The sequence below is a fragment of the Elgaria multicarinata genome, chromosome 3 (genome assembly GCF_023053635.1).
Source record: "Elgaria multicarinata webbii isolate HBS135686 ecotype San Diego chromosome 3, rElgMul1.1.pri, whole genome shotgun sequence".
NCBI classification, from domain to species: domain Eukaryota; kingdom Metazoa; phylum Chordata; class Lepidosauria; order Squamata; family Anguidae; genus Elgaria; species Elgaria multicarinata.
Window position 1 is genome coordinate 56605612 of NC_086173.1, and position 27021 is coordinate 56632632.

Consider the following 27021-nt stretch of genomic DNA (forward strand, 5'->3'; position numbering starts at 1 on the left):
AGAATGGCACATGTTTATCTATTTCATAGAATCATAGAACAGTAGAGTTGGAAGGGGCCTATAAGGCCATCGAATCCAACCCCCTGCGCAATACAGGAATCTACCCAAAAGCATACCTGACAGATGTTTGTCCAGCTGCTTCCTGAAGATCTCTAGTGGGGAGGGAGCCCACATGTTCAGCCATTTGCATGTTCAGCCATCACACTTCACATACAATATTTTTTGGAATTCTACCCAAAGATATTTCCTGCAGGATCTTACATTGCTTCTCCTCCCCCTCCCCCATTACCACCATCCAGGAAATTTCAAAAAGTTCGCATACCACACTAGTAAAAGCCAAATGCTGAACAAGTTTATAGATGATGGACAGGGACCACAGCCTCTTACTAGCACAAAAGTGAGGAGGGAACACAGCTCCTACCTGCTCGAGGTTCTACGGTCCTATTTGCACCTTCATCCATAAAGACAAACCTTCCACCACCAAAGTCTTCTGTGTACTCTGAGAGGTAAAGCAGTGATGTGTAGTCAAAGGAGCCATAAGTCACCTAAGAAGAGAATAAGATAAAATATCTAATCCCATAAGGGTTTTTCTATACAAGCTTGAGGACCTGTAAGAGAATAAATCAGGCAAACAGAATGAAAGAAGCACCCTTATCTTATGTACATTTACTCCTCTACCTGAAATATCTGTTTTTTGGTAAGTGGATTCTCCTGGGCTGAAAAAAAGGAGTTAAATGTTCTACGCTCTCTTAATAACTAGGCTTGTATTTGGAAAATTAATAAAAAATCTGAAACACATTATTTTGGGCTATCTTGATGTCTGATAGTATTCAATGGCCTTATGTAGGTTATAAGGCACATCAGAGAAGATAGGGCAGAGAGAAGACAGAACAGAAACAAAGGAGTAAGGTATGGTTGGAGGAAAGGAATGAGAAGACAGTTCAAGCAACTGAGGGAGAAAAAGAAATCTATTCCATCTCTTCCCATGTGATCAGCCCCATTCACACACTTACTTTAGATCAATGGGTGCAACCCCCAGCCATACTGAGCAACTCTTGGATAAGCAGCTCCCTCTTGGCTGGGAGAGTATTTAAAGAGCATCACAAAGACTTAATGATATTCTTCATCATGGGGTCAAGAAGGTGAAACATAAATAGCAAAGTAAACCTAGACTCCTTACAACTGCATCTTCTTAGACCACACCTGTAAAGCAATGTTAACTCTCTCGGTGGAGTTACATGTATGGACACTTGCAGCATTTCGTGTGACATTTCAAAGCCACAAACATGCATGTTCCCCTTGGGGGAAGTATACAAAGGGTTAGGAAAAAGCAGACTGTATGCCTTCTGCCCCTCTGCCAGTTCAAAGAAGTTCATAAAGAACCTTAAGGGTTGTAGCCAATGTTAGTCCTACTTAGAGTAGACCCAATGAAATGAATGGGACTTAAACTAAAAATAGATACAACCCAATGGCTGATCTCCCTTCTCCACCCCTACAAATCATGAGCTATTGAGAGGGGAAAAACAAGCTTTCCTTTCCCACCTAGCACTTATTATGGGGATGCATCTTGATTGAACCAGGAAGAAAGAGAACTAGCCTGCCTTTTCCTGATGAATGTAACTCAAGATCAGCCACGAGCAGAATAATAATAATAATAATAATAATAATAATAATAATAATAACAACGACCTGGTTCGCACAACACAACAGCTGACTGTGGCTTACTTTATCCTGGGGCCTGTCACATTGTGCCTTTATTGCATGTCACCCAGTTAGCCATGCCATGTGAACCCAGGCAGCAAGGTTTGTTTGAGGCTTAGACAACCCTAAAATAACCCATGGCTTGTTTTAGGGTTATTTGATGGTTGTCGCCTGGATTCGCATGACACAACAAGCCACAGCAAGCTGCAAATTAACCCACAGTAGGCTGCCATGACCTGTGAACAGGCTCTCTGTGTCCTACCACAAACAGTTACTCTAGGTGATAGGCGGTAAGGAAGGATTCTTTCAATCGGTTTCTTCCTATCTCCAAAATTAAATCAAGAACAGTCTATGAATAATGGGTGGGAGGGTAGAGCTGTTATCCTAGAAAAATAATGTGGATTTATTTTTTATTCACACACCCTGCCCAAAACCTATATTCTGCTACATAGGAAAAATATTAGGAAAAGACTGGGTGTCAATTTGTAATGCTGTTCACGTGGTGATTCCTGAAAGCGCAAGGATAGAGTTCAAGAATGTTAAAATACTTGACGGGTCAACAGCAATGATAACCAGATGCTGACAGCTTATCAATACTTCTGACACTTAGAAATAAATGAATGACAACTATGAAATGTATGAGACATACAGATCCAAAACATACTTAATTTCCACTTTCTTTTCAAATATTTAAAGCTTAAACAATCTCATTTTGTGACATTCATTTATTGTGCTTTTCAGCCTCATTCTTAATTCTCCTGACTGCCATGAATGTTTTTCTTGTTTATTCTTTCATTTTATCTTTGCACCATTGCTAACTATTGGTTTGATTTAATACATATGTTTTCTGCTTGAGGAAGATTTACTAACTGTAATAGAGTGGGCAAACTATATTTACAATTACTGTTAAAGCAAGCTTGAAATCATCCTAGGGAAGAAAAATCCATTCATTGTACCATTTGAAATTGCACCTTTCAAATCCTCTGCAATATTTTCCCTGTAGGACATGGTTGGCAACTTGTTCTTTATGCTTTTACAATCCTGTATTATTATTCAATGTATCAGAGCACTTTAAATATATTACTAAGCAAACAACATGTTTCTCTTAGAAATTGATTTTTGTTCCTGCATAGGTCACAGTTTCATATTTTTGATATGAAATGACCTTTTAAACATGAGTAAGAATAAGTTTTATGAATTTCCTAGAGCCTTAAAGAAATAAACAAGTGTCTGGATTCCCTGTATGTTATAATTTAGAATTCTGTACTAAGAAAATGCAAATCCTTTTGAGTTTCCCCAAAACGAAAACAAATGAATGCAAATCTGTTTTCTGGTATTCAATTGTACAGAACTTTGGATATGAAGACGTTAAGAGAATCATTAAATCTGATGAAAGTACCTCAAATGCACATTGGTACATCTAATTAACAAAATGAAAATCCATGCACACAATTCCGATCTCTCCACAAAGGACCAAATTAAGAAGGAAAATGAAGTGAAACAAACCAAATGAAAGTCAAAAGGCAGAAAATCCTAGATACTTAATACTTCCTCTACTCCCTTCTCTAAACTACATTATGCCCATTCCTCCTTCTCCCAACAGTCAGTATGAGAAGAACTAAGTTTGAAGATGGGAAGACCCATACCTCGTTTCCTATGAACTCAGTGGATGGACAAATCACTCTCTCTCTCTCTCTCTAATGTAACTTCTCAGGGGGGAAATGCTTGTCGGGATACTACATATGCTGCATCCAAGTCTTGCAGTAGAGTGGAAACGAAATCGTAAAGTATAAGCAAGCAGGCAATAAGGACCAAACTAGATATGATACCATTCAGGAAACTAGCAGTTGTGTGAATGGGTGCTGGGTTTTGGGTTTTTTTAAGAAGTGAATAGCAGGTGTGGAAGCCCCTAACTGGATTGGATCATTGATAGGAGGATTGGGGAAGCTTTAACCAGTTGCCCCCTGCTGCAGTCCTGATCCAGACTGGGGGGCCCACACTACCTATTTGCATTGGAAGGAAAACTTTCATGTATGCAATGAAAGCATTTCCCTTCCTTTGCCAATAGCAGGAGCAAAGGGACTACAGTGATAGGAAAGGGGTTAAATCCCACTATCTGAATCCCAATGTGGCTTCTTACTTTAAAAACACACACGTTATTAATATTCACACAATTAATATTGCATCTAGTTTGGCCAAAACTTCTATCCTATTCTAAAGTGATAAGTAAGAGATATGGACCTAGTTTGCATGACTCACTGGACTTCCTGTGGTTTTTTAAAACCCCTATGTGCATGCTGAATGCTTTTTTGAATATGCAAACCTTGATTGGGGCAATTGGTGGTTACCCTGTCATCCAAACCCAGCCACCACGGGTTATGCGGGGGTTGTTTAACCCTCAAATAACCCACAGTAGTCAGGGTCAGATGACATAACCCCCCACCCCAATCGTGGATTGCATATTCAAAATGGCGCCCGGGCAGATGCCGCAGCTCATCAAGGGTTAAACAACCCAACGTGAGCCTGGCATCTCAAGCAAACCAAACCACAGTAAATAGCACACACCAACACCTTTAAATGAAACCTTTAACCACCACTGAGGATCACAGGTAAGAACACCTTGATTTTAAAGCAATAGCTGCTTTCATCATATGAGTTACACCACAGATGTCATCTCATTTTATGGAAAAAATTTCAATCATTTAAAGTATAGAAAAATCCCTTCATTTGTGGATCGTGCAACCAGATGGACTGACAAAATTTTGCAACATTAAGTCACAATATCACATCACAATATTAAAAGTTTTATATGTTCAAGCATCAAATTCCTAAAAGCCCGAAGACAAACTTTTAAAATGGTGAGATTTGCAAAAAACAAATCCGGGCTCCTTTTCAGTCACTTTCTAGTACCTGCACAGTTAAGAACAGAGTAGCAAACTTATAAGCTCTTTCTACAATAATGAAGAGCTAGAAGCATTTAGATGTAGAGTGGTAAAGTCTGCAATCTTAAACAGAGAAAGTCACAATTAAAGACCACTGAAACCAGTAAGGCCAACTTAATCACAACTAACTTAAATCTGATTAATTTCAGTGGGAATAAGCATTGACTAAATTTCTCCACTTAAGGGACTCAACTCTGGAATTAGTCCCATAAACTCAGTGAAACATTGCTGAGTAAATATGCTTAGGCTTGCACCATAAGAGTCTTAGGTCTGTAGTGATTAGTATAGAAAGGCACCATTCTCACAGTTGTGTGGCAAGTTCAGCACTAGACTTTGGGCATGATTTAATTCGACTCTTGTGAAACTAGTGACCATTGTTAATTTTTTTAATGTTTCACTCTGATCCTAAAAACCTAGGTTTGCCTATTGTTTATATTAAAAACAAAATCCACCTAAGAAGCATTATAACACATCTGTCTATTTCAATAGCCAACAATTTTCCCCTGCAATGACAGACAGATAAATGAAAGGAAGGTTTAAGTATAATACATTTTGTATTGCCAAACTGCCATCAAACAGAAGTCTGTAGAGTGTGTACAAAAGGAATAAGATCCTCTGCTAAAATTAAGTGAGGTGTCATTTGAAAAGCTACTTTCCGCAAATCAACATCTGCTTTTGGGATTACTTTACCACATTATTTGCTGGAGCAAAAGTCAGACATCTTGCAAAAAACAGGAAAGAAAGTGAGAGAGGCATTTTCTGTTTAGTGTTCCAACAGACAGGGGAAAGTGTCACCATAACATTCAGTGGGTACGTCGTTCAAAAAGTGAAAAACAAATAGATATTACGACCTCTAAAATGCTGCTGCTAGGATTGGTCATCACAGCTACTGTGATAAAAGGCTATTTTTATGTTGCATCCTGGCTATTTTCTCAAGACATGGATAATAGAAAAGAAAAACTGAATTCAGGACAGGAAAAACAAAGCATTTTTAGAAATAATTTTAATTTTTGAAAGGACTCCACACAGCAAGAGGTTTTATTTTCAGAAAGCTACTTGCATAGAATTGTGAAATACAAACCCAGCAAAATCAGTCACAGATGCAAAAGTTTATAAACACCAGTACTATTCAAGCAAGAAATGACATTTTGGGAATGCAAGATCAGGATGCATTTTACTTAAAACAGACCTAGCTATAAACATTTCTTGCAGATGCAGTGCCTTTTCCTGGAAGTACACTTATGTCATTCCTACATAGTTACATAGTAGCTTAGTTATGGGCTTATCCTTCTATTTCTGCTTTGGCCTTTTTGCTTGCTTGTTTTATGACAGCCCCAGATTGCCAACTATGGTAAGCTGCTTGTGTATTATGCAACTTTTGCAGGACCTACCTTAACAAGGCACTCTGCAGAAATGTAAGATGAGGGCCTGTCCAAAAGCGTACTGTCTAATAACAATTATTGTAATAAATGTAACAGTTGTATATAATAAAGCTGTCACCGGGTAGGGATGTCCTACTAAATTTAACCCATTTAGCGCTTGGGAGTGGTTTGCTGCTAAATTCGGGCGGCAAAGTGCTGGTTTTTCTCCCAGTGCCCCACAGACTGTGCAGCGTCCTGCGGAATGCAGCTCGTGAGGTGCATATGTGTCCTGGGGCAAAAATGCCCCCAGATCTGTAGCAGTTGCCTACTCCTACTATAATTCAAGAGCAGCGATTAAGAGAATAGTTATTTGCTTTTAGCATCCCACTTACCTTATCAATATGTGGGTGCCAGTATTCATCATGGGTTGTCTTGGCTTCCGAGTTATTTATCCTGGAGAAGAATGTTGGCTTTGTCAAATACATGGAAGAGGAACTGATCCCAAAAGCAAGAGCTATTTTTTGTTGAATTCTCTGCCTCACATCACTGCAAAGGAGAAGACAGCGTCTTAACAGAGGTGGACACTTTACAATGACACAAATTTAAACTCTCACCTTTATAATAGTTAGCATTTGCATAGTGCTTTATAGAGTATTTAAAGCAATTCATATGCATCGTCTCAGGAATCCAGGAAACCACCTTTGCTTACTGCAATTCACCAATATTAATGTATCACAGATGCTATGCCGAGAGAATGCAGCTTGCATAAAGTCAACTACTGAGTTTATGGCAGAGGCAAGGTTTGAATCAGAGATATCCTTGTTCACTCGCTTAACCATCAGACTTCATGACCCACGATCAGTTGGCATTTGCTGGGGATAATGAGTTATGGTGGTTATATACAACCTTATTTATTTATTGCCAGACTGGGCTTCTGGCCAATAACCAGCAGAGTATTTGCAACGGTTTCCAGCAAAGTCAGCAAAGACACAGATTAAGACTGAGATTTTCAATAGGTTTAAACAAACCTTTACTGGCATATAAAAATATAATTTAGTTATGGCAATCACAAATACAAATACTTACATACGGTCAGTCAATACAGCTCTGATACATCTCTTAGTGGTTCATTTTGAGTGAAAGATGGAGTGATACATGTACATGGGAATACATTTTCTTTTATAGGCTAACTGTACAGTGATGCAACTGCTTGCAATTCCTTAATTGAAACAATCAATTTACCAATTATTCAATTATGACATCAATGTCCAGGTGCAACGTTGACCTTTAAGTTTTCTGCTGAGTCTTCTGATTCCCCCAGCTCCTCAGCAATTAGTAAATCCGTGGAAAACATAACCAGAATCCTAATCCAGGATTCCAACAGGGGAACATGGGTGGTAGGGTGCTACTGCACCCTGAATGAAATCAGAGCGGGGAGGGGAACTTCGTGGCAGACAAGATGGGTTCCACTGTCAAGTCCCCTGGGATATGTGCCACAGACCAAAGGGGAAGGAGGGAGAGAATAATCCATGGTAAACCCAATGATTTATCTGGCTCATCATGGGTTGTTCCGACGACAACCCACACTGTGTAGCTTATTTCACAGGGTGGGTTGTCATGTTGTGTGAACTCAGCCAACACCTTCTCATAGTTCGTTTGTCTCTCCATGTCTCCTCTTAAAGAACAATGGGATAGCACATGCTTTTATAGGGCTTATGACAGGATCTGAAATGCCAGAAATTGTTACTTCAATCCAAAGAACTCTGCCTCCAATGTAGGCAGGCATTCCCAAGGTATTTGAGCCACAGTTAGGAACTCCTTTGATCACATTCACTGTTCCTAAGATGAAGACAAAATCAAGGAAAGAGCCCCCGAATTGCTCAAACAGATCCCATTTACTTTTAGTTTTTGAGGAATCACTGGAATATGTAAAATAAGTTCTAGGAAGAAGCAAGTTGAACCAATATAGCCATTCCCTCTAAGGCTGAGTTTCAGGCCATTATGCCAAAGGATTGGGGCCATTGGGAAACAAGAGGGGTATAGACTTTGCAGAAGTACAACCTTATATTAAAAACAACAGCCCCAAGGGGCTACTCTCATTCCCCGATACCCCAGACACAGTCCAATGAGGATTCCCTTTTTCCTTCATACACTATTGACTAAAAGCAAGCATATGCTTTAAAAATTCTAGTCTACACCTGTTTGATGGTAGTCTCTAATATATCCTAGTAGTCAGCAGAAACGGAGAGAACACATTCCCTAGGCCACCATGACAGCTTGCAAATAGCAGAGATCGTTGGCCTACTCTCAGCTGCACTACAGTGTTACCATTAGCGGTGGCCAGATGGTGATACTGCAACTTCCAGCCCACCAAGCATCATATGAAACAAGAAAACCAATAACTCTGGCCTGGCTTTTCTGCTTAGGCAATCTGTCACTGAGGAGCAAATGGAGCTGCTTTTTTAGCTGTCTGCCTCCCCACCTGATTAGCCACTTTTGGAACCTTCCTTTGGCCTCCAGATTACCAGACCTGACAGCAAGTGTGGCAGTTCAACCAAGTAACTAGAAACATTCATTTTACACCGTAAAAGCACAAACAATTGAATTTCAATCAATACAGGAAGAGAAAGTGCTACATATTAAAGAGCCTAGGTTGCAGCGATCATTTCCTGGGAGAATGGATATTCCTCCCTAACGCCTACTACTGGGATAATATAGGACTCTGCAGATCAAAGGAGAGGGAAATAACGTCAGAGGGAGTTTAAATATACAAAGCTCAGCAAGGCCCTGTAACCTGGTTATCTGTGGAAGTTGCCTCTCCACGGAAATAAAAGATAAGCAGAAGTGGTACAGCTGACGCAGTCTTAAATTTTCATCTGTGAGGAGCAAGAAGCCAACTATTACTGTAGTGAGTCCATAACTTTGCTGTGTATGGCCCTGCTTTACCTTCTTCACAGAGCCCTGATTTGATGGCCTTCAGAAGAGGTGCAAGACTCATCGCTTCAGGCTGGCTTAGGTTATTGGTGCTGGAATTCTAGATCTGTCCAGAACCACGAAAAGATTCCTCTAGGTGAGATCTTGGGCCAAGAAGTCTACGGAGAGCAGCAGGATCCAGTAACAAGTCTACTAAAGAAGTTCCATGAATTGGGTAGTTGGGCAGCAACAGAGACTAAAATAGGACTATGTGAACCTGTCTTATGTGGAGAATCAGACCACTGGCCTGCCTAGCCCATTCCTGTTCCAAGAGCCTTTCCCAGAGCTCTTTCCAAATATCCTTAACTCAGGGGTGGGCAACTTGTAGGCCAAAATATCTGTAGGGTCACAACTCCCATTATCCCTCACCATTGGCTAAGCTGGTTAGGTCTGACGAGAGTTGTCGGCCAAGACATCTAGAGGACCACAAGTTGCTTTAAATGGAGATGTCAGGAATCTTGAACTTTCTTCATGCAAAGCATGTGGTCTACCCCTGTGCTGACTCCTCTGTGGAAAACCCAAAGGATGAGATCAGAGTAATTTGAGGAGTGGGCAAGATTGATCAAAAAGGCAGTAGTGAAGAAGCATCCCATTGGCAGTTGTGGCTGACAGACAACTGAAGACTGGAGGGTCAAGCTTTATTCAGGAGGGGTTGTAGGGCTCCCAGCCATTCAAAAGCCGTGTCAATTGATGGAAGCTTTCATTGCCTCAAACACAGACACAAAATAGAAAAGGCAGCATCTTTGATAGGGCCAGCTTTCAAGTTACAAAGGAGTTGTCATAACAACATGGTTTTCCACTGTCATCTGAAATGCCACTTTCCTGTATCTCAGGTCTACCTGCTAAAAATGTTCATCCAGCAGGAGAATTAATTTACCCAAGCAAATCAGTTTAAAAGTCTCATCTATTTCCTTTCAATAAACTTTTGCCCATCATTTTGAAATCTTGCTCAATGACTATAGCTTCTATTCAGGGAGGCTATTTCACAGAAACCAATCCAACCATTCAAGTAGGCAACAATGCTCTTCTGCTTTTCCCTTGTGTTATCATTCTGATGGCCATTCACATGCTGTATCATACTGAGAAATCCTTTTATATTGTGCTCTGTGCAACAATACTTGTGCTTATATCTGTAATGAAGCAGGCATTCCTTAATGCAAACCAATGCTCTGAGATGATATCCCAAAATGAAAAGTATTTCACATCAACCCATAATTCAGATTTATGTTTTTCTGGCAATTTAGAATGAAAACTACCAACCAGAACTAGCTACACTAGGAGTAGCTTCTAATAAAAGAAGAGGGCATGTAACATAAAATAACCTGGGCTGTAAGCACAGTGAAATAATTCATTATTCAGGTCAAAATAGTTGATGTTAAACCAAAAACATCTGTACTTCTTGCTGCAAGAGATTGCTTGACACTATAGCAACCCAAGCATTACTCCCCTGCAGCATAACCCGCAGATCTCCAAAGCTGAAATTCCCCAAGCAGTTGCTCTTTTGACAATTTAAAATACACAGAATTTTAGTTCTGCTTCACTGTCAGCAAAAGTCTGGAGTGCGTGCTACGGCCCCTCATTTAGTTAACTCTAACCAAGGTGCATTTCTTTAAATCGGTTCTTGATAATTTAACAGAAGTGACAAATGTACTCTTCAACATGTCTTGAAGGTATGAGACACTGGGGGCAAAGCATTGTCACTAAGAAAAACAAATTCAAAGTGTGCAGGTTGTCTCCAGCAGACACTTCCCTATGCTACTCACTTTAAATGCAGTAATAGTATCTTCACTTCTGTACATGTCCCTCCATCGCAGAAGAGAACATGCAAGTGCCAATAAGTACAAATCATCATCACCATCATCATCTTCGCAGCTGGACACATGAAGCTGCCTTATACTGAGTCAGACCACTGGTCCATCTAGCACAGTATTGTCGACACTGACTGGCAGTGGCTCTCCAGGGTTTCCTTGCTCTACCTGGAAATGCCAGGAATTGAACCTGGGACCTTCTGCATGCAAAGCAGGTGCTCTGCCACTGAGCTATAGTCCTTCCCTGCACACAGCCAGTGCTAGCAGACACAGTGGCCCCATTCAGAAGACACCTTAAACCATGGCTTTAACCATGGTGGTTAAGCCAGAAAGCCGGGGCCCGTTCAGAAAACGCCTTAAACGATGGCTTTAACCACGATGAATAAGGCTTTTTGCCTGACTCACCATGGTTAAAGCCGTGGTTTAAGGTGTCTTCTGAACAGGGCCAATGATTGCACTGATGGTATTGTTTCTTGCGCATTCTTTGCTGTCTACAGTAAACAGGGGAGGGCTAGTGCAGATAGAATTCTTTTTGTAAATACATTGGGAACTGGCCTCAGAAACTCATGCTTTCTCCTCACAGATTCTTCTCTCCCAGTAGCAAATTGACACCCACTCTCCTCAGTACAATAGACCATGAGAAGTGTTGACCCTGCTTTCCCAAAGTTTGATTCAAAATTGACAACTCCAGGCTAACTTAAAACAGTGCTAACACATATCTGTCAAAAAGTTTTTCAAGTGGCACCCTGAAGATGCAGATCAGTTGAATGGTCTCAGTATCTGGTCAATAGACAGGAGAGTTCTAATAAAGGTAAGATAGGGAACTGAGGCTACCTTTGTACAAGGTACACTGGTGAGCTCACATTTGGAACATTGCACCCAGTTTCAGTCTCATACATTGTAGAAGGGTAAATTCAAATCCATACATATGAAGAGAACTAGGTTGATTAAAGGAGTGAACAACTTGAGAGAATTAGAGAGGTTGACTTCTCTGCCCTGGAAAAAGGGAATGTGGATGTATGAGGGCATACAAATCTACAGGTAATAATATAAAAAGAGGGGGATATTTTAAAGGGAGCTATGAGTGTAAGAACCAGTGGCTACAAATCTATCATGTTTTGGTTAGAAATTAAAAGAAAATGCTTAACTATTGGAGTTGTCTGATTTAGGAAAATTCTTCCTGGAATAGTAGTGGAAGTAAAGGACCTTACTGAGTTCTATACAGGGTTGAATAACTGCAAGAAGGATATTGTGCAATTGCTTTGCTGGTCATCTAAGACAGAAGCAGGCAGAACATTGATTGCAATCAACTGGTCAACTGCATGTCCATTTGAGGTAGATTCTGTCAGTTTTGCTGTGCCCGGCCTCTCCTTCACCAAGCAAGGATTGGCAGCAGCAGCAGCAGCATGGATTAACAACTCCTCCAATAAATCTGCCCATGGCACTTGTTCCTTCCCTTGGTTCAATTTATATGGTCTTTTTTTTATATAAGAAAACCCTGCAAGGTTCCGAAGCCACAATAACCCGGGGCTTTTTAAAAACCCAGGTTGTTGTGAATGTGTGAGCATGCTCAGGCATGCTGCCTGATCATTCCTGATGCAAGCGGGAGATGCTAAACAACACATGGACACACTGCCTCTAGATGGTTTGCCACGAGGTGTAAACCAGGAACTTTGGCTTGTTTCAAGAGAAATAACCAAAAGTTTGTTGCTGGATTAAAAGGGGGAGACAGCTAGTAAAACTGCAACTGAAGTAATACTTACAGAGAGATCCTGTCTAGTTTATTGAGAAGAAAGCCCTGCTGATTTCAAGGGGACTTACTTCCAAGTAAAAACTGGTTCATTTACGTGTGCGTTTTTCATTTGCAATGGGAGCAAGAGAAGAAAGAGGGCTCCAAGTACTACTGTCACTTGAACATCCTGTGAAGCTGAACACAATCCTTTGTGTTTTACTCAAAAGTAACAGTAATGGTCAGGATGATTCACACGGAGGGTGACAGGGGACTCTGTAGAAATTCAGGTGTGAATGATGTATCAATACAGGCAGGTTACTCCAGTCTATAGCTTATCATGGCCGGCTGCATCTTGCTACAGCTGTGGCTCCATGCCCAAGATGCACTTGTGTTACTGACCGTGGCCCCAAGCCACTATTTTGCAACAGGTGGCTTTCAAGGCTCTGGCCAAAACGTCTTCCTGCTCCCGACTTGAGTTATGACCAGAATAGTTTCTTTCTTTTCTACATGGGATCTTGGGTTCCTCCCTCCCTGTTTCCACTGGGGCTATCAGGGTCTTTCACAACCAGAGGTAGGATGTTGAACAATGTGGATACACATCCATTCAAGTGGGCTGACTTGATGACTTGGTTTTGCTCACACGAGGTCTGAGTGGCTGTTATTGGTGAGATTGGGAGGTTTGGCAAAGAGGCTTTCGCCACGGTTGGATTGGCAGCAAACCTAGTGATATGTTGCCTTTCCCCTGCACCTTGTTGTTTGGTATATTTGCATGTCTTGCATTTAGATATTTGCCCTGTAAACCCACTCTTGCAGTGCACCTGCTCTCTGCTTGTGGCACCTGTGATCTGGTTTGCAGAGGTTAATGGGATACTGACCTTTGGTTTAATTAAAGTTGAGTTGCCAATTTCCATTAAATACAATAAATGCAACAAGTTTTTAAATAGCTTGTTGGACTGCTAATGTTCTAAATTTTCACATAAGGACTCTAGTTTGCCTTGTAACAGGCAATACATCCTTTCAGCTATTCAAATATTATGCTGCATTTAGACATACCTTTTCTCAGATGCAGTTATAAATTGCCTACACCAGCCTTCCCCAACATAGTGTCCTCCAGATTTATTGGACTACAACTCCCAGAATCCCCCAGCCAGGCTGAGGAGGGCTTGTCTACTAGCATTTTTTCAATATGACTACAGCTGTACTAGAAGACTGAGTAAAGAGGCAAAAAAAATAATGTCTTACCGGTATAACTGAAAATCCTCTTCTGTAAAGGTATCATGAATTTTATCACCAAAGTATCTGGGGTGGGGTGGTGGTGGGAACAAATCAAAGACAAAACCAAATCAGAGTCAATGCAAGTCAAATTTTTGGACCAGCTAATTGTGTATTTTTGTTTTGTTCTGTTTTTTGCAAATGAGAAGTTCTCAAACCACACATCTTAACATGCAATTATTTCAAAAACTCTTGACTGTCCCAGTGTGGTAATTAAGATTAATAAACAAGAGCAGCACTAATACGACTTGATCGGTATAACTGAAACTTGGTGGGATGACTCCCATGACTGGAATATAGCAATTGAAGGATATAACTTGTTCAAAAAGAACAGAAGAAATAGAAAGGGAGGTGGAGTTGCACTATATGTTAAAAATACCTATCCCTGCACAGAAATACAGGCGGATCAGACTGGGAGCCCCATCGAGAGCATCTGGATTAAAATAAATGGGGCAAGGAATAAAAAGAACATGATAATCGGAGTCTACTACCGACCACCCAATCAAGGAGAAGACGAGGATGAAACTTTTGAGAAACAAATTGCCAGTGTTTCAAGGAAGTGTGATGTAGTAGTGATGGGGGACTTCAATTACCCTGATACCTGTTGGGAGACCAATACTGCCAAAAGCGGCCCTTCCAAGAAATTCCTGTTATGTGTGGGTGATAACTTTCTCCTACAGAAAGTGGAGGAAGGGACTAGAGGATCGGCAATCCTTGACTTGATATTGACCAATAGGGATGACTTAGTGGATAAAGTGGCAGTTACGGGAACTCTGGGGGAAAGTGACCATGTCATACTTGAATTCTTGATTATGAAAGGGACAAAAGTTGAGTGTAGCCATAAACGTACTCTGGATTTTAGGAAAGCTGATTTTAATAAACTCAGAACTATGATAAGTAAGGTCCCATGGCAAATGAGCCTAATGAAAAAAGGCGTGCAGGATGGGTGGGAGTATTTTAAAAAGGAAATTTTAAAGGCACAGTTACAAACAATTCCAACAAGGAGAAAAGATTGAAGACAACAGAGGAAACTAATGTGGCTTCACAAAAAGCTTAGAGATGACCTGAAAACAAAAAAAAGGGATACATATAGGAAGTGGAAGGAAGGCCAGGCTACAAAAGAAGAGTACAGACAGGTGGCGCAGAAGTGCCAAAATGGCGTCAAGAATGCTAAAGCTGAGAATGAGCTGAGATTAGCGAGGGATGCTAAAAGCAATAAAAAGGCTTTCTTCAGATACGTGAGTAGCAAAAGACAGAGGAAAGAAATGGTGGTTCAACTGCTTAACGAGGATGGCAAATTGATAACAGATGACAAAGAAAAGGCTGAAGTGCTCAATTCCTACTATGCCTCAGTCTTCTCCCAAAAGCGGGTCTATGACCCCCCTGGAAAAAGTGAAGCAGAAGTTGAGGGGGCAGGATTACAGTTTGAGATTGATAAACAAATGGTCAAAGAACACCTAATTTCCTTGAATGAGTTCAAATCTCCAGGGCCCAATGAACTGCATCCTAGAGTAATGAAGGAGCTAGCGGAAGAACTCTCAGAACCTTTGTCTATTATCTTTGCAAAATCATGGAAGACGTGTGAGGTGCCGGACGACTGGAGGAGGGCTAACGTTGTCCCTATCTTCAAAAAGGGCAAAAAGGAGGAACCTGGGAACTACAGACCAGTCAGTCTGACATCCATCCCTGGGAAAATTCTGGAGCAGATTATAAAGAAGTCATTTTTTGATATGGTAACCTCCCTTGTGGACTGTGGGAATGCTGTGGATGTCATATATCTTGACTTCAACAAAGCTTTTGACAAAGTACCACATGGCATTCTGATTAACAAACTAGCTAAAAGTGGGCTAGATGGAACAACTATTAGGTGGATTCACAGTTGGCTACAGAATCGGACTCAAAGAGTACTTATCAATGGAATCTACTCAAACTGGGGAGAGGCAACGAGTGGGGTGCCACAGGGCTCAGTCCTGGGCCCAGTGCTCTTCAACATTTTTATTAATGATTTGGACGAGGAGGTGCAGGGAACGCTTATCAAATTTGCAGATGACACAAAATTGGGTGGGATTGCTAATACCCTGGAAGACAGACACAAATTTCAAAGTGATCTTGATAGGCTGGAGTGCTGGGCTGAAAACAACAGAATGAAATTTAATAGGGATAAATGCCAAGTTCTACATTTAGGAAATAGAAACCAAATGCACAGTTACAAGATGGGGGATACTTGGCTCAGCAAGAAGGATCTTGGAATTGTTGTAGATCACAAGCTGAATATGAGCCAACAGTGCGATATGGCTGCAAGAAAGGCAAATGCTATTTTGGGCTGCATTAATAGAAGTATAGCTTCCAAATCACGTGAGGTACTGGTTCCTCTCTATTCGGCCCTGGTTAGGCCTCATCTAGAGTAATGCGTCCAGTTCTGGGCTCCACAATTCAAGAAGGACGCAGACAAGCTGGAGCGTGTTCAGAGGAGGGCAACCAGGATGATCAGGGGTCTGGAAACAAAGCCCTGTGAAGAGAGACTGAAAGAACTGAGCATGTTTAGCCTGGAGAAGAGAAGATTGAGGGGAGACATAATAGCACTCTTCAAATACTTAAAAGGTTGTCACACAGAGGAGGGCCAGGATCTCTTCTCGATCCTCCCAGAGTGCAGGAGTGCAGAATAACGGGCTCAAGTTAAAGGAAGCCAGATTCCAGCTGGACATCAGGAAAAACTTCCTGACTGTTAGAGCAGTGCGACGGTGGAATCAGTTACCTGGGGAGGTTGTGGGCTCTCCCACACTAGAGGCCTTCAAGAGGCAGCTGGACAACCATCTGTCAGGGATGCTTTAGGGTGGATTCCTGCATTGAGCAGGGGGTTGGACTCGATGCCCTTGTAGGCCCCTTCCAACTCTGCTATTCTATGATTCTATCTATGATTCTAATAAATTAAAGGATGCAATGGAAAACTGATCACTGGATTAAAAAACAGGACACATTATTCTACTTCTTCCATTATAGATAGTACTATGGATCTAAACTGTGCTGGTACAAACTCTTACATACTGCACTTACAGAAACAGTAAGAGTTATATTGGTCTCTTAAGGGCCTAGCTTACTAACACTTGACATCACATACTCTTTTGCAAATGAAGGGGAACTGCTTCAGAATCCAACGATGTCCAGCAGAGTCTGACTCCTGTTTCTATTTTCAAATCCCTAAAACATGTTGAGAAGCTCAGGGACCAATCCTATGGTTCCTGGACAGCATCTCAGGAGTCATAGGATAATTCAGATTCCCCAATCTGCGGTCAGAGACCACTCTAACCTTAGAGGGGGGGATTCAGGGTTCCTCCTCATCCTCCCCCTCACAGCTAGTACAGAAAGGACCATGCCGGCTACTCAACCCCAGAAGATGAGGAAAGGGAGCATTTAGGTGGGCAGGGAGGGGAGGAGACTGGAGAGGCCAGGATACGAGCTATCTTGAGACCTCCCCAACCTCTTTCCCCCCACCCCTGCACCACCCCAGCTAGATGGGCCAAGAAGCCCATCTACCAAAAAATGCAGGCCAGGGGGATGGGGAGGCAAAGATCACCTCTGCCATTCCTCCCACCCTGCATAGGATGGTGGTAAGCCTTATGATCATCGAGGACACAACCCATAGGATTACACCCTAAGAGCAATAAAATCAGCAGTACCAAGGGCACGAGGACAAAGATGCCATTCTACATTACCTGTACATGTTAACAAAATGCTTCCCCAAAGAAAGAGCTCCAGAGTGCAAGTCCAGAATTGAAGCCTGGGGTAGAAAACACACACAAAAGGAAACAAATGAGTAAAATAAATATTCTCCTTCAAGATTACTTGCCTTCCTTACAAAGGAATAATTGACTCTGTTTGGAAATCAGATTCCTGTTCTGTGCAGTCTTGGACATTTGTTTTAACGTTGCATTGACTATAAATATTTCCCATGAAAGTCAGGAATTGAGGCAAGACAAAATTTACTCAGCTTTTACCCAGCATTATTCATCCTTAGAATTCAGTTGCATGTACACATGTTTCAGGACTTGGCATGCATACAAATAAATATTATCCATGTCACAGTCCACATCACACAGCAATGATCTATGTTAATTGTTCATTTCTAATGTCATCTACCTCCCCTCCCCTCCCTCCTCTAAACGTAATGAAGATTCAAGCTTAAGAATTCATTTTCAAACCTCTTCTCTAGAAAAGCGTTGACCCTTTTTATTCAAACCTTGAAGGATATACACTTCATAGTAGCTGAGATTTTCCAATCTTCTAACAGCTAAACAAGGGCCTTTCCTGCATTCTAAAGCAGCGCAAGTTTGGAGCGCCTCAGGGGAAAGGAAGTCATTGCCATTTATTGAAAAGGATGTCCAGGGAGGAATAAAAAAAAAAAGCAAGGCCGCAGATGGAAAGAAAATAGCTGCAATAAGTAGCCCTAATAAGTATATGATGGAGATGAAAATGGGCTCAGAAAAGAGAATCAGCTTTTGAGAAGGGAAAAGACTAATATCATATGCTAAGTGGACCACAGGATCATTTTTGCTAAATGGCTTTAGTGAAAAGAAGTTAAACAGCAATTACTTTTACAAAAAAACACATCTCACAGCAGATACTTTTCAAGACCATGCTCTAGTCCTCGGAAATGTTGATTAGAGATACCTGCGCCTGATTTAAACTCACAAAAGCCTCAACTTCTAATCAAGAGGTCTGAATCATCCCTACTTGAGGCGAAAAAACATTTAGCTTCCAGCCATCCAAACTAGAACTTCTTACGTTAGGTTAGAATCCTACTGCATGAGTTTCAGAACCTCTCTCCACTTGTTCATAGCTAACTACCTTCCACTCAGCGCAGGGGAAGGCAACCTGATACCCTCCAGATGTTTTGGACTACAACTATTATAATTCCTGACCATTGGCCATGTGGCTGGTGCTGATGGGAGTTGTAGTCCAATAGAATGAAGGGGACTACACTTAAGGGATGGATGGATGGATGTCAGGGAATTTCCAAATTCAACCCTATGACAACTCTCCATGGTGGTCCAATGTGACAACAAGGAACAATACAGTAATCAGAAGCAACCAGGCTTAAGAATGCATAGCCTATGCCATATTTGTAGTAAGGGCAATTTAAAGAAAATGCAGATGCCGAAGATAATTATCTTGTTTTGATTCTTACCCTTTGTTCACTGCAGTAAAGTCCTTACTGGATTATTCAGATGCTTAGCCTTTCATATCATCCCCATTCGTGTGTTTTTTCCCCCTGAAGCAACATTAAGAGCACCAGCAGAAGCATTCTCTCACATAACCTTGATTCAAATGTACAGGCACCTCTTCAAGTAACTGCCAAGGCTAGCTTCGAAAGGCGCGGGCGGGACAAGCAGATGTGAAGAAATAATTCCATTATTTAAGTGAAGCTCTTGGCCTTCACAGAAGCAAGGCATAAGTGACACATAGCAGAAGATGCATGAGCAGCAGAAACAATATGAATGTCAGAAAAAAAACATTCATTCTGTCCCCTCACCTCCCAGAGCTAGGAGCTGCTGGATATCATCAATTCAAAAGAGTTGGAAAGACAGAAGAGCCAAGTACAAATTGCTTGCAGGCTGTATCAATGTATTAGCATATAGGAAGGCCAAAGCAGTTTGTGACTGACAGGAGATGTAATCCACAAGGAAGCAGGTAATACACATACACACACACACACACCTGTCAGTCAATTTCATTACATCAACGAACAACTACTCTTCGATAAGCAGGGCTCCTGCTTGGCTGAGGAACCCTCTTCTCACTGCAGGGTGCAGCTACAGCATCCCTGACAGATTGCCATCCAGCCTTTGCTTAAACACTCCAGTGAAGGAGAACCCACCACCTCCTGAGGCAGTCTGTTCCACTGCTGAACAGCTCTCACTGTTAGGAAGCTTCTCCTAAATTTGTAGCTGAAATCTGCTTCCCTGCCGTTTCCACCTGTTGCTTCTAGTTCTGTGCTGTGGAGCAACAGAGAACAAGTCTGCTCCACCTTCTGCATGGCAATCGTTCAGATATTTGAAGACCATTATCATGTCTCCCCTTAATCTGTTCTTCTCCAGGGTAAACATACCCAGCTCTTTCAACTGTTCCTCATAGGACTTGATTTCCGGACCCCTCACTATCCTGGTTGCTCTTCTCTGGATGCGCTCCAACTTGTCAAATCCCTTCTAAAAATCAAGTGCCTAGAACCAGACACAGTATTCCAAATGCATCCTGACTAACACAGAATAGAGCAGGACTATTACTTCTCATGATCTGGATATTTTGCTTCTTAGCTGCTGCATCGTACTGCTAGCTCATATTCATCTTGGGATATGTTAAGACACCCAGTTCCTTTTCATACATATAGATTCCAAACCAGGTCTCCCCCATTCTGTATTTGTGTCTTTGATTTTTTTTTCTGTTACAAAATGCAAGACTTTGCATTTATATCTGTTGAATTTCATCTTCTTAGATTTGGCCCAGTGTTCCATCATGTCTAGATCCTTTTGAATATTGATCCTGTCTTCTATGGTGTTGGCTATTCCTCCTAGCTTCATGTCATTTACAAATTTGATAAGCAACCTCTTCAAACAGAGTCCCACAACTTAGCCCTGTTTACTGAGTTACATCAAACATCATTGTGCAGACAGTATTAAGGCCAGAGTTCCAAAGAATTCCTCAGTGGCTCGGCTTCTAGTTTCTTTTCAACACATGCAAACAGTAATATCCCCAAACCTTTCTGAGGTTGTTTTCCATTTAGCATGTTCTGAACTCTGTTTGCCACCTTTAACTTTGAGCTTCTGCTGTATTTGCAGCTCTAGACCTTTCCCCATGTTTTGTTTTGTTTTATTTTATTTATTTATTTATTTATTTATTTGCATTTATATCCCGCCTTTTTTTCCTCTAAGGAACCCAAGGCAGTGTACATAATCCTCCTCCTCACCATTTTATCCTCACAACAACAACCCTGTGAGGTAGACTGGGCTGAGATTCTGTGACTGGCCCAAAGTCACCCAGTGGGTTTCCATGGCCGAGTGGGGACTAGAACCCGGATCCCCCAACTCCCAGTCCAGCCCTTTAGCCACTACACCACACTGGCTCAGGTTTTGCTATCGTACCTGCTTCTCACAACGCTCCCCCTGCCCCTCTGTAACTTCTCTGTAATAAACACCGCACATTCAATTCCAACTAATGTGCTGCTCACTCTGCTGGCTTCTCCAATTGGCTACTGGGCACTGTGAATTGTTCCTCCAGTTTAGACCCTGACACCATAGTTGTCATACCCTATTGAAAGGTAGCTAATCTGACAAGGCTATGAAACAAATGCTAGGTCACTGTTTGACCTATAATAAGGGATTACAGTTAATCTTGATAAAAAGGAGACATTAAAACACATTTGATATGCTCCCAGGAGGCACTGAGTGAAAGCCAATATGGAAGCATTAAGCACCGACCCAGGAAACAAAAGATTAAGGGTGCAATCCTATGCATTTTTAGTCAGGAATGGCTAACTGGGACATGGTGGGAGTTGTTTAGACAGAAAAAAGTCTTTCATGTATAGCATTGCACCCTTAGAGACCAGTTCAATGATAAAACTACTAGGTAACTCCGGACAAGATCAACCTATCTCAAGTCCTTACAGGAATAACATCAACGTTCTCCCTTGTCTCATAGGTATAAACACAAGAGTCTGAAGCAAGCCCCACTGCAGCCTTAATCCAAAACTGTCCATATCCTCCCAGCTTGCTACCATCCCAAGAAGTAGGCATGTTTTAGAAGCAGACCAAGATTATCCAGATCCTCTGCAAATCATTATGTTGTCACTTGTACTTATATTCAGAAGAAATTCATAGGAAAGAAAAAAGGAATTCTTAAAACTTGTATTCAAATACTAACTGCAATTAACAGAACCTTTATGATCTCAAGACAGACTGCTAACTAAAAACCTAAACCTTGGTGGGGGCTTAAGAGGATTTGGAGTGGGAAGAACTTGAGGAAAATGAATCTGCACTAACCAACAAATTGGAAGGCTCTTAACAAAAGACCACGATGTGTCTGGATTGAAAAATCCTATAGCAGGCCAAAAGAGGAGAAAAAAGGCATTCCTATATTTGGGGGCTAAATTCTACCTCCTTGGGTCGTGACAAGATAGTAAGATTCAACCTTTGCAAATCGTAAATCAATACTTCATGTTTTCCAAGAGACTAGCATTTTCAATCTACTTTTGATTTTTCTTCACACCTGCCAAACAACCCTGAGACATTCAAAATAATTTAAGTTAAGAGCAGCCCATAGCCAATTGCAGAGACAGGTATCAATCAAAATGATGAGATTGCACATAAAGCAATTATGTTCTATACTGAACAACAGAACTGCCCGAGTTCTCAGTAGGACACAGAATGCAATGAAATACAAAAGAAGTAAGAGGAATATCTTCTATTGAACTCTCTGATCGCGAAAGATTGCTTTCTTTCCTTGTGGACAGAATAGAAAATTAGCTCACTTTGTTGTGTGGCAAGTTTGATAAAATGTTTTCTGGGAAATGAATTTCAAGAAGATCCAGTTTAAAATGCTGGCCCCAAAGGTCACTTTTATCAGCAATGAACCACAGGAAATGGGAATACCTATCAGTAACTGAATGGAACAGATTTTACCTAATAAGGATCAGGGGAGTCCTACATCTCCTTCCTACCCTGACACTCCTCCCACAAACACATTGTAAAACAAAATCTGAAGAATCTTGCCTGGACACCGGAAGAATGTAAAAGGTAACAGGACACTGCTCACCCCTCCATCTGATCCTCCCAGGGACAGTCCCCTCTCTGCTATTCTGTGGATGAAACAACAGTCTCAGATCAAGTTTTTAGCTCAACAATTTACTGTTTAGTGCTGCTTGTCAAGTAAGAACTATTGACAGAGAGATAATAAATAAGGTCAGTTGTCTGGCATGGCAGTGGGCAATTCTGAATACAGCAGACACAGAACTCAGGTTACAAAGAAAAAAAAGAAGAGCATTTGCTAGCAAAACCTGGCTACCACGTAAGATAGCCTTCCTCAACCTATTGTCTCTAGATGTGTTAGCCTACATGCCCCATCATCCCCAGCCAGCATAGCCATTTGGTGCAGTGGCTGGGGATCATGGGCACTGTAACCCATCCAACACATCTGGATGGTGCCAGGTTGGGGAAGGCTGACATAAGGCATGATAAGGATCCAAACTATACAAAGCCCAGCTTCAACCCAATCATTTCCAGGCAGGTTTATTGGGAAGAAGCAAGAGCAACTGTTATATTCCAGAGGTCTGGAGCATGTATCCACCTACAAGTGACCCAAGCGTAGGACAGTTTACTCTAGAAGCATTGAAATACTGCTCTGTTGGGATGCAAGAGCCTATTTGCAGAAAATAGGAATGTAACAACTCAATGGAGACACCTATTATGGCAAAAACACCCGTCCAATTTTATTGCAAACAATGATGCAGAATGACGAAGCGCTTAATTAAATCCCCCACTTTTTGCCACCGCTTACTACAAAGCACTCACACAATGGTCTGGGTCAGATGTACATCTCCCATCTTGCTAAACTACAGTTTGGCAGCTGGGGAGAAATACTGGGACAATGCGCTAACACCTTGTCTCCTCAGCATGCCAGTCCCCACTCTCTCAAACTATCATCCCCTACTATGTCTGAAATGGGAAACTGTGGTTTAATGTCAGTTTACTATGATCTTAAAGCATGACTTGCGTGCGGCTTAACATCCTACTAAATAACATGGCCTTAAACCATAGTGCCTCATTTCACACAAAGCAGGAAACGGTAGTTTAAGCTAACCAGGAACAGCACACTGAGGAAAGGTACAGGCAAGGGGGAGGGGAGAGTGGCTAAACTATGGCTTAGCGTGGGTGCAAAAGCAACAAGCTCTGGTGCTTAGAGAATTCGTATAATTTTTTTTTTATTTGTATCCAAAGGTTCTCAACGTTTTGGACAGGGAGTCCTTCTTCAGGAGCTATAGCAATTCAAAATAAACAAGTTAAAAGAGGAAAGAGGAACAACACCCAGAAACTAAGTTACATTCTTTGAAAAATTGTTTTGTGAATCACAACTATATACAAGAATATATACAAGATTCACAAAACAATTTTTCAAAGAATGTAACTTAGTTTCTGGGTGTTGTTCCTCTTTCCTATTTTAACTTGTTTATTTTGAATTGTTATAGCTACTGATGAAGGACTCCCTGTCCGAAATGCTGAGCACCTTTGGAAACAAATAAAAAAAATTGTATACGAATTCTCTAAGCACCAGAGCTTGTCTCTTTTGCGCCCACGCTATTTGGTGCATTTTTTCCCTCACAGACACACCTAAACTATGGCTTAACAAGCCAGGGAATGTCTCCAAACTGAGCCAATATACATATCACAGAAAGTGTCACTTTTTGAAGAAGAGGCACACAGTGCAAGCTAACATCCACATTTAGTGAGAATAAGCCATGGTAGGAAAACTAGGCAAAAAACCCAAAATTGCTATTCTTGATCTTGACAAACACTTGACCTGAGGTGAGGCAAGTATGACATGAAACAGCTTTCTAGTTTGTATGCTTGTAGCGAAACAAACAGTTGAACTGTACCTTGTAAGTGACTGTGTGTGTGTGTATAAATTTCCTAAATGGAAACTATTTCTAGGTAGAAACAGGCTCTCAGTTACCTGTGTTTAAGGCTCCCAATTGCTTAGCCAAGATTGGCACCCTTCAAATTCTGACCAGCTTTACCCACACTAAGCTTCACTGTAGAACTTAACTATAGTTAAGGTAGATAGCAAGAATTCACACTCCAAATGGAAGCATATGATGCCATGGCCCACTCATAATTGTTTAACCGTGATTAGCCCATTGGGAGACTTGTATCTACCCAAGTCCAAATTGACATGCTCTTCATGGACTCCTTGGTTAACCCTGATCAAGTCATTCTCTCTCAATCTTAATTCCCAATCTGTAAAATGGGAATAACAGTGATAAACCTGAGAAAGGCGTTGAAGACAAGAGCATAAAACGCCTTTAAAAGCACTATATAAATGATCGCTAATAATTAGAGATGGGCAAACTCTACAAAAACTTGCCTCAGATTAAAATCAGTTGTTAACCATTTTTTTTCTGAAAGAAATTGGAAACACCCACAAAATTACCTTGCCCCACCCATTTCCTGCAGCATCCCCATAGAAACAGATGGACTGAAGCTTCTCCATTAGTTTCCTTGGGGGATCTGAGACAGAGGCAGCACTAGCAAATTGTTGGGTGGTGGTGGGTGTCCTCTACAGGGGTTGGACTCCCTTCCCGCACCCACCAATTTCATCACTCCTTCAGAGTCTTCCAATCCCCCATTTCAAATACAATACAATCTAATGGAGCTGCTTTGCTCCATTAGATCGGGCGGGAGGGGCAGCACTGCAGGGAAACCTCCATTCTAAAGCCTTCAAGAAAACTATTTAATATCTGAAAAGAAAATTTACCTACGGATTCTCTCAGCTTCCTCCCTGTTGATTATGGCATCTGTTATTCCTCTTCCACACTTCCGAGGAGTGCAGCCTGGAGGACACGTACAAAGAGACAGGAGGAAAAGGTTATGCATCCTTACCTGCTTTGTCTGCTTTTAAACATGCTGTAATCAATTGTTTTTACATGTCATGAAAATTCTAACTTTCCATTTGAATGTGCTTTATTGACTTCTGGCTTTCATGCGTAAGTAAGAGCATCTAACACACTACAGGGAAGATTGTGCTATTTGCAATTATTAATTTCCAGTTAACGCAAATTACACTTAAAGATGTTTGTTTTGCTTATTTTTCCAGGAACAAACCCACTACATCAATAAAAACTTAAAGACTCCAAGTAATGTCTCTTGGTTAATCCATCACAAAAAATATACATGGTACAATCATCCACTGGTTGATGCAGACTTTAGTCTTTCAGCTAAACTATGTCAAGTCCTGACAGCATATATAGGAGTAGAATCCAGTGGGGTGCTTATGACCCTGCTGATTCCCTTCTGCCCCACCAATTCCCTTTCTCAAGTGGTGGGTCGTGTCGATTGCATTTCACAAGTGGGATCCACCACTGACACAAGGGAGATTTAGTGCTTCATAGAGGAAGCCTTATGTGAGTTCTGCCGACCTGCCTCCTTCCAGAAGTGGATTTTTCCACCCAGAAGTGCAAGCGGTTGGGGCTACCTGCGTAATGGAATTTGCAGGGCATAAGAGAATCGGTGGGGGCGTAAGAGCCCGCTGGATTCTGCTCATAATTTCTGGCAGAATTCTGGGCTACTCAGAGCAAACTCCAACAGAGTAGAGGTTCTTGCAGATGACAATTTTAAATGGACTTTATTATCTTCAAGGTGAATTTGAACCCAGTTTACTTATCTTTAGCAATTCCCTCAGGGGCAGAATCCAGGAATAAAATGTAAAAGTAAAATGCTGAGAACGCCCAGATGCCCAACAGTAGGTCTTAAAATTACTAGTTATTTCAATGAATACCCCATCTGAATTTTTCTAGTCTTTTTTTGTTGTTCTGTTGACATCTTTAACTTAGCAAATCATTTTTTATTTGGTGTGAATACTCCAAGTGGCTCAACTTAATGACCCAAGCTGCCTATTTTATTTCTCTGGACATGTACAACACCATCACAACTTTTCAGACAGTATCAGGGGAAGAAATATTGATTAAACTTCAGGTAGAGTAAGCAAGAAATGTTGAGTTATGAGGTTTATCTTTGGGAATAAATGAGGCCCCTGAGAGTTAGCTTTTTATTCAATCTGAAGGAATCTGAAAGAGTAATAATGACAGGAGGAAAATAACAATTTACTTCTAAAAAAGGCAACTGTGAAAGTGATATTTTGTTTAATTGAAGGAGGATTATTTAGGGCTGCATATTAACGTTTAAATCAGCACATCAAGCAAGACTAAGAAAGAACATTATATCCCCTTCACAATGTGTGGGTAAGGAGAAAGGGCGGCAGCTCCCAGGCACACTTGGTGGGTCAGCTTCTGCTCTGTGCTGTCGCAAAAAAGAGCTGCCTGGTGATGGCCATTATGAAGTAGCAAAGAGACATTTCTCTCCACCATCAAGGTAAAAAGCTGCTGGTACTTAAAAGCACATGGGGGGAATCAAGCAGCCCATGTGCATGGATGAGTGCACTACAAACAGTGGCCTGGTTCAGACAACACG

General features: G+C 41.3%; 1 protein-coding gene across 1 annotated transcript in view; it reads right to left on the reverse strand.

Annotated features, from left to right (window-relative positions):
- Nucleotides 1-27021, reverse strand: part of OGFOD3 (2-oxoglutarate and iron dependent oxygenase domain containing 3) — a 50003-nt gene that overhangs the window by 15712 nt on the left and 7270 nt on the right. The window contains exons 3-8 of the mRNA XM_063120391.1: nt 25310-25385; nt 22595-22637; nt 17503-17567; nt 13760-13816; nt 6397-6550; nt 422-545 (exon numbers count right to left, since the gene is read on the reverse strand). Of these exons, the coding sequence (XP_062976461.1) occupies nt 422-545; nt 6397-6550; nt 13760-13816; nt 17503-17567; nt 22595-22637; nt 25310-25385 (519 nt within the window). The remainder of the gene's footprint in view (nt 1-421; nt 546-6396; nt 6551-13759; nt 13817-17502; nt 17568-22594; nt 22638-25309; nt 25386-27021) is intronic.